At 29.3% G+C, this 9,020-nt stretch overlaps 1 protein-coding gene across 1 annotated transcript; it reads right to left on the bottom strand.

Annotated features, from left to right (window-relative positions):
• Positions 1-256: 256 nt before the first annotated feature.
• LOC108463350 (cytokinin riboside 5'-monophosphate phosphoribohydrolase LOG7) lies at positions 257-3,392 on the bottom strand. Its single transcript, XM_017763297.2, has 7 exons — positions 3,152-3,392; positions 2,324-2,421; positions 1,941-1,971; positions 1,750-1,849; positions 1,573-1,643; positions 837-980; positions 257-638 (listed from the first exon to the last, which is right to left on the bottom strand). Exons 1-7 carry the CDS (start codon positions 3,257-3,259, stop codon positions 543-545), a joined length of 648 nt encoding a protein of 215 aa, XP_017618786.1. The 5' UTR covers positions 3,260-3,392; the 3' UTR covers positions 257-542.
• Between the last annotated feature and the right edge of the window lie 5,628 nt (positions 3,393-9,020).

Genomic DNA, 9,020 nt, shown 5'->3' with positions numbered 1-9,020 from the left:
GAATGTTTTACAATATGTATGTTATTTATTTGTGTAAGGTTTGTAATATGTCTGAAAGGTTCGGTAATGCTCCGTAACCCTGTTTCGGTAACGGTTTAGGGTTAGAGAGTGTTACAAATCTAGTATATATTTATGGCCAACTTAACCAATGTCCATCATTTCTTTACTCATTTTATTTTGGGGTCTATGGTTTGTATCCATTTCCAAGAGAAAGCTCAAACAATCAATTGCTAGAAACAAAATAATAAGAAGTTTTTGGATTATGATTTCTTCACAGTTTAACAAAGAGGTAAAGGGAAAGGAACATTGCATCTATTCTCTACCAACATGTATTATATTATATATAACAATTTTTTTCTTTGTGTGACACCGCCTAGTCTTGCCCATGTTCCAAAATTTCACCCAAAAGAGAAACTCCATGTACGATCTCCTTACATGATTATACGGTATAACAACCGTATATACCTCTATATATACATACATACTTAGTAGGTAAAACTCTTCAAAATTTAAGATAATATTAATTGAGCCGAAATGATACATCAGATGGCAATTTCGGATTCCGGCACGTAACTAAATATATCCACCTCTTCCCATACTAACTTTGATGTTATTTCATCTTGCTGAGGTACATATTCCTGGCAACCAAAAAAAAAAGTCAATGTGGCGAAGAAAAGAAACATCATTGCTTGAAGTATGGGTAATTAAAAGGAGACTAAGTTGTTTAATTATGGCACTAAATGGGGGGCATTAGCGAACCTTCAAACATGTGAATTTGCTATTCATATATACATACATATATATATATATAAAAGGAATTTTAATTAATTAATTACCTCTAATTGTCTAACTAATTGTTTCGCAGTTGGGGCAGACACGATAATGCGTCGTGCAATAGGTGAAATAAAACCTTCATCAACCGCCTTGTCGATGAAACACAACAATGAATTATAAAATCCATCGACATTCAACAGCCCCACCTGTCAAAATAATATGTAAATATAAATACGAATATAATATGAATATACGAGAGCTTTCGATCCTTCAATTCATCAACATTTATATTTTATTTTTCTCCCACTCAAATGGAGATGTTGCAAATCAATTCTCCCAAACCATGAAACACGAGCTTCATTATTTTATTGAACCATATGCTATGATTCCATGTGAATTCCATTATTGTAAACATCACATGCTTTGATTCTCTTAGTTTTTTCTTCCTAACCCATCATTAAGTTACTGATTTATCAAAAGCGTGTCAACTTTGCTTTCGAAGTATATATATGGAGCCTTAAAATAACATTAATGTACTCAAAAGACACAACAGGTCAAACACATACCATAAAAAACATTCCTTAATCCCAAACTTAAAAACAAACAAACTGAATTCTACAACACGGAAACATGATGTCTCGTGAAAGTTGTCAAAGGGGAAGGCGACATGTTTTCTCTGTAATAAGAAACCATTTGCCTTGATTTGATATTTTACCACCATTATTAATCGAACAAATCATTTTCAAGACCAAGTTATAACTATTAAACTCAATGATTGACATTAACAAATTTTCTTACAGGTTTATGATGGATTCCAAGTTGAGCCCAAGTTATAACTTCCAACAGTTCCTCAAGGGTGCCATAGCCACCTGATATATATATATATATATATAAACATCAACATCAACATCAACATCAACATATTACATGTAAGAACATAATATTAGAATAAGAGAGTTGGTGTAGGACTTGTACCGGGGAGTGCGATGAAGGCATCGGCCTGTCGTGCCATTTCGGCTTTCCTTTGATGCATATCCGATACAGCTCTCACTTCTCCGACGGTCACGCCGGTAATCTGTGAGGCATTAAACTTTGTATCATTATTAATAGGCCAGATAAATTGACGGCTACGCATTATCCATTTCAAGGGTCTAAAATAATTTTACCTCTCTAGGCATCAAGGTCCTTGGAATGACACTGCAATATATGTCCGAACCATAAATTAGAATCATTGTAAAGCAAGGACCAAAAAAGTGATTTACCTTTCTCAATCGACCAAAGCTAGCTTTTTTAAAAAAGAAAACTTTACAATATGTTGCTTTATAGAGAAATCCAATTTGACCACTTAAAACATAGAAGAAATCATTTTGCACGTGAAATTTTTTTAAACAACAAAACAAAGGGAACAAATCAATTATTTTGTTTAGACAAGCAGTTGATCCCATGATGTCTGCCTTTGTTGATAAACTCACTGCCACAGACAATTTGGAAAAAAAAAAGAATTTGCATGGTTCAAGGGGAAAAAAAGGGAGAAAGAGAAAGAACAAACCCTAGAACATGGCGCCCACCATCATGAACTGCCTGAGAAATAAGACCCATTAACCCCACGCTTCCACCTCCATAGACCAAATCAATCCTTCTCTCCACCTTCAAGAAACACGACACCATTTTTTTATTACATACAATGCATTGAAAACCAAACCCCATTAACATGCACGTGCCACAATGAACATAAACAAATTGTGTAAGGTTGAGTGGGAAGAGAATGATTTAAAAAAAAAAAAAAAAAACCCTACAAAATAGAAATGCCAAAGGGAAGAACACGCTGAAAGGGGACATGAGATCAAGGGGAGCACGTTTGTTTCCCTTGGGAATAGCAGGTGATTATTGATTATGATGATGATTATTATTATTTGTTTATATTACTGTACTAATTTTCAAAGGGTTCTTAAGAAAGAAAACAAACAAACAAACCAAATGAAACAAAAGATCATGCAAGAAAGCTGCTCAACTGACAGGCAGGTTACAGCTAGCAAAGTCCCTCTCTCTCTCTCTCTCTCTCACACACACACACACACACACACACACGGAGACACATGCCTAACATAAACCCTAACCCTTCTCTCCTACCATTATACAGCTAATTCCCTTCTACAATCATAACCCCACGTCCATGGCTTCATTGTTTCAAGTTTCAATACAAATTGAAAACAATTCAAAAGAAAGACTCAATGTTGAAAGACTGTAATGACTGTGATAACATCCATAATCGCGATAAATGCATAAAAGGGTATGAATTGAAACCGATTTAATTTTCCGGAAAACTAGAAATGAAAGGAAAAAAAAAAAGATGATTTGATTGTTTGAATGGATTTACCAGTTCTTTGCCCAACTCCACAGCAGCTTCTTGGTAACTAGCTTTCTTCCCAGAACTGCTCCCGCAAAACACACAAATCCTTTTAAACCTAGACTTTGTCTCTTCCATTTCCCTTGCTCTTTGTGTTTTTTTTTCCTCTCTCACTTTTGTGGCCAACAATTATGATGTTGAAGAAAGATGAGAAATGAGAACAAGGTGAGTACTTTTTCTAGCCTTTTCAAGTTGTTTATATACACAGCGCAAAGGCAAAAAAACATTCAAGCTTTATTTATTTCTTATTAATATTGGGAAGTGGTAAAATATTGTTTTTATTTATTTATTTATCTATTTGGCTACATCGACTATTATTATTTGATTAATTTAATGTAACCAAAACAAAAACAGAAGGTGGGAACTTTAATAGAAAAAATTAATAATAATAATAATGAGTCAGATAATGTGTTTTGCATTATATCTCAGTTTCACATTGTCAACCACTAGTTTTCTTCCACGTGGACTCATAGCATGCCTTTTCTAATATTTTAATCATTGTCATTGCTTTGGACTTGGCTTTGGTTAATTAATCTAACATGGAAACTGTTTTTATAGAGTGAAAATGTGACGTGTAATAAATTATCATTTATGTCTAATTGAAGTTTCTAAAAATTTCATTTAAAATTATTGAGAAATTAAGGGTTGGCTACGGGTTGTTCGGGAAGTCTACATAGTATTGAGAGTTGGTGGATCTCTTAATAGTGATTGGTATCATGAATAAAGTATTTACGTTTTTATCGTTAGGTTTTGTATCTTAGTTCTGCGAATAGTCTCGAGGGATTCATAGAGTGAGAATGTTTCACTCATTAAAAATATGTGAATATTTGTTCTTGGTGAAATTTGAATTTATGCCATTATAGATAAAATGAGTATTTTCGAGGCTCTTCGCTAAGTCAAAAGATAATCTTGAGCATAGTACCGACTATTTTTGAGGGGTTGTCAACTCTTAACAAATAGTACTTCCCATAATTTTCTTAGAACGAGACTAACTTCTTCTCAACAAAGTTAATTTAATGATAAAAATATATTTTGATCTATAAAAATTTTAAAAATTTAATTTAATTCTTTTAAAATTCTAAAATCATAAACATATAAAAAAAATCTTTTTAATTTTTTAATTTTATAATTAAAACTCTTGGGGTTAAAAATTACTAATAAAAATGTATATGACACGATGAATCACGCGTTAAAGATTCAGAGCTCATAACAAATAAAATAAGAACACCCTCAGCTCTCATATCTATTTAATTAAAATATTATATTGTTTTTAAATAAATAAGAAGCTTAATTATTTTAATTCTTTTTCTTTTTCCAAAATAATGGATTTGTCTCACTTTATAATTAGAAAAAGAAGCATGCAGGTCACATGTAAACCCCAAAATTTTGGGTGCGCCTGCTGTTGCAGGTGATGCCTGAGGGGCTTTCTAGTAGAAATTCCTTAATATATATATTTAATCAAACATTCCAAATTAATTGGACAACTGTAATTAAGTATTAATAAACTTGTTAATCAAGTGTTTTCGTCATCTAATTAGGTGCACAGGAAAAGGGTTATCCATGCCATGCATGAGCCCCAATTACAAATTTATTCCCCTAGAAATCTGTTTGGTCAAAGGGGAAGAGCATATTTCATTGAATGTTTAAATAATACTAATGTTGCCCACAAGAATTTTTTGGCCATATTTTGTTTGAGCAAAACATTTTATTTGAATATTTGAGGATTTGAATTACAACTCAGATGGTAAGGAAGTTATATTAATCTCGAATTCAATCTTAAATAATGATTTTAGTATAAATTTAAAATGGTATATTCTAAATTGTTGTATGTATGCGAGATATTAGTTTGGTGATCAACTTTCATAATCTATATGTAGATATTTTAGTAACTAATTTTTGAGTTATAATGGGTTGATTAGAAATTAATATTAATGTATAAAAGTTATATATATTAAGGCGATGATCGCTGACATCTCATCTTCAGGAGAGAGAGAGAGAGAGAGAAAGCCACCTTCTTTAAGATATTTGTATGTTAATTTGGAAGATCAAAACCATAATACTTGAAATTTTCAAGATATCAATAGATTTAGGTATGATTCTCTATTTAGTTTTTATTCTTGATGATCTAACATAACAAATCCTGATTTATTAAATTTTATATCAAACTTATATTGTTCTAACATCTAATCCTTCCATTAACATAACTATCGGTTTAGATGTTAAATGTTGATTCAAATATTAAGTAGAACAATTTCAAAATATGCAAATCAAATTGTAAAAATGCATGAAATTATAATATGGAACTTAGATTTAACATGTTAAAAAAAAAAAAGAGAACTGTTTTTCTTTCACACATGAGATTCAAATAGTTCATGTGATAAATACATACATTTACAATTTAACCCATATATTTTAAATATGCTTTGTACTGATTATAATAATAAAATTAATAAAAAAATATTATTAATATAATAATGATACACTAAAGACTCAATTCAAACAGTTTAAAGTTAGGGACTAATTTCAAATCTGGACCAATATTTAAAAATATAATATATGATAAATAGGTAGCCCACTCTACATGATTAATCATAAATACCCAATAATTTAAATTAAAATTAAAATTTTATATATATATTTTAAATTATAATCAAAATTTTATTTATATAATTACACAAAATCAAAATTATTTTGATATTTATCTCTACATAGTTTGAAATAACAATCAAAGAATGAATTGGTGATGAGTCAATCCATGAAAAAAGAAATTGCTGCCTTCACACTCAACATGATGAAGCTGTATGATCCAAAGTTCCGGTCTATAATCCGCACATGTAATTATAATCAAACAAAAAATCAGAACAGTCGGTAATCGGCAACTTAAAATCTTCTGTTTCGTAATAAAGAAAGTGTATGAATTATTTCATTTATGTAATTATTTTTGCCGACAAATGGTGTGTGAATTTGTCAAGTAAGGACGTGGATTTAGTTTCCACCGGTAATATCGATTTCCCGACTACAGTGAAGATTTTAACGGCGTCCCATAAACGCGAAGGGAATGCGCCAGCCAACTCCCTTGCTTGGCCCCAACCAGATTCAGTGACAGCGACAAGACATGTAGTGTGTTCAGTCTGAGAGTGAGAGAGATGAAACACGTGTGGGACAAACCGCCGGAAACTAATAACCGACGCTAGCTGATGCAGAAGATAACAGATAAGAACCGGGCAGCTTTTGTTGATCGCTACCATATTTGACAAATCAAAATGTGATCTTTTAAACTTTTTAATGTAAATTTAAATGGATATAACAAAACTGTTTTTCTATTAGTATTATAATCTTATATTATATTCTTATTAGTAAGTTTTAAACGATGACTTGATAATTAATAAGGTGAATTAATATCTATTAATAAAAAGAAACATATTTTAAATTCAAGTTGATCGATAGTTAATGTTACAGATTAAAAAGAAAGTTATTTGAATTTTGGTTTGTGAATTCACGTATTCAAAGTTATTTAATGAAAAAATACCAAACTATATAAAAGAAGTGGAATGAAAACTTTTAATTAGTACAAACATTGCGAACAAAAAAGATCATATAACAATGATTTTAATAGCCCAATAACATAAATGAAAATTTTCATACGTGATGCTTATGTGAATTAACTTTTTCTATTAAAATCCTAATTTTTATCACTCCTCCGTGTACTTAATAAAATGCTGATTAGAAATTATTTTCATATATGGATGCTTACCTGGATTAACTTTTTTCACCTATTTTTTTCTTTTAAAATTTTAAAATCTTTTTAAACTCCATAAAATGGGATTAAGAAATTACTATGTGTTATTGTCCTATCCAAGTTTAAAAGCTTGTCAAATATTTAAAAGAATTTAGATAAAAATATTAAGGTGAAAAATGAGTTTAAGAAAAAATAAAGAAAAAGAATCTATTTAAAATATAGGCGAACTAGGCACTATTATAGACCTAAGCCTAGGTCTACTTGTTATTTAAGGTTAGAATATGGTTTTTTTTATATATATATTATGTAAATAGTATCATATGAACATTAAATATATAATAATATAATATATATTCAAAAATATTTAAGTTGGTTATTTTGTAATTTTAATAAAAGAAATTATGTAAAATTAGTAAAATATTATATAAAAATGTGTTATGTTTTATAAAAAAACTAAAGGGTAAATTCTACTATTAGTCCCTGACTTTTGCAAAAGTTGTAGATTAATTTCTGTATTTTTATTTGGTCATTTTTAGTCAGTGTACTTTTCCAATTTTAAAATTCCAATCATCAAATAGTAATTGTTAAATTCATTAAGTTTTGTTTTGTTGTTTTCAAATTTTGATGCATCAAACATTTTATCATATTGTAATGACATATTAATTTATTATTTCCACGTATCACTCACTAAAATCCAGTTAATGGATTAGCAACTATCATCCGCGTCATGACTAGAATTTCAAAATCCAAAAAGCATAGGGACTCAGAATGATTCAATTGGAAAATATGAATCAAATCAACAACGAAATGCATGGTAAAAGACTAATAATTAAATTCAACCAAACAAATTTAACTGTTACTGTTTGGGCTAGCACTCAAAATTTCAAATTTTAAAAAGTACAATGACTAAAATTGATCAATTCAAAAAGTATAATGACTAAAATTGATCAAATAAAAGTATAGAGACTAAACCCACAACTTTCGCATAATACAAGGACAAACTAAAACAATATAAGAGACCTAAACGGATTTGAGTTAATCATTTACAAATATAGATGGATTTCAAAAAAAACTTGGAACTACATTTTAGGCCTGATTGAGCTTGGACAATTATGTAAGATGTTGATACCATCCTTAAACCTAACTAAACCCGACCTTGCTTTTAAATATCTATACATAGCAGGTTTTTAATTTTATTTATGGAGTTTGAAAATAAAAAAATAAATAAATAAACGATAGGTTTTCCTATTAGACCCTAAGTAACTTGTAAATAAAAATTAATATTATCATAATTTTCTTTTAATCTCACCCTTAATCTACTTGTGACTATCTAGATAATTTCAAATTAAGAGGAATCCTCAATCCTTTAAATAAAAAATAAGCTCAAAGAATTAGATTTATTAATTGTCAAAATTATATAAAAGTATAAAGAATAATTTTATATATATACATATAGATAGATAGATTTAAGCATGCCCTTAGCCTTATTCTTCTGGCAAAAATGATCTTAATTCTTATGCTATGCTTATCTCGATTAATGAAATCACGTGACAGTAACCATAATTTTTTATCCTGACATTTGTGTAAATAAGAAATTGAGTAAAATTTGATAAAAATTTTAAATTTTGAATTAAATTATTCGAGTTATTCAGATCAATTATACAATTTAGGTAATCCCAAAATCCGAATAAAAATGGGTAAAACTACGTCGTTTTAATAAATATTTATCCATTAAGTTAAAAGCAAAATCATTATATTATTTATGCAGTTAAATAATTTTGTACTTTGTCTATTAGTTAAATAATCTATTCATGTAAACGGAATATTGAGTATAAATAATAGAATTCGTTAACTCAACTTGACTTGACTTGACTTGAAATTTTTTGACTCGATTTGAAAAAATTTCAAATTAAATTCAGTTGTTAAAATAAGATTCGTCAACTTGATTTTGACTCGATGGAATTCTCCCTATGTATGTTTAATTAACGTTTTTCAAATTGTATTTAGTTTGTTGTGATGATGTTGAAAGAATAAAATGGTGGTTGGTCCATTCATCTAAAAAGAATCTTTGAATGCCAAATAAAATTTCTAAAGAAAAAC

Source organism: Gossypium arboreum, chromosome 2 (assembly GCF_025698485.1).
Source record: "Gossypium arboreum isolate Shixiya-1 chromosome 2, ASM2569848v2, whole genome shotgun sequence".
Lineage (NCBI taxonomy): Eukaryota > Viridiplantae > Streptophyta > Magnoliopsida > Malvales > Malvaceae > Gossypium > Gossypium arboreum.
This window is presented reverse-complemented; position numbering and strand designations above follow the sequence as displayed.

What these genes read in the sequence shown, in the direction of transcription:
- LOC108463350 (XM_017763297.2), bottom strand. Translation starts at nt 3,259, where the DNA reads ATGGAAGAGACAAAGTCTAGGTTTAAAAGGATTTGTGTGTTTTGCGGG. An exon ending in TGGAGTTGGGCAAAGAACTG is followed by an intron (nt 2,422 to 3,151) that starts GTAAATCCATTC and finishes TGTTTCTTGAAG; the next exon opens with GTGGAGAGAAGGATTGATTT. An exon ending in TTGGAATCCATCATAAACCT is followed by an intron (nt 981 to 1,572) that starts GTAAGAAAATTT and finishes TTATTTTGACAG; the next exon opens with GTGGGGCTGTTGAATGTCGA.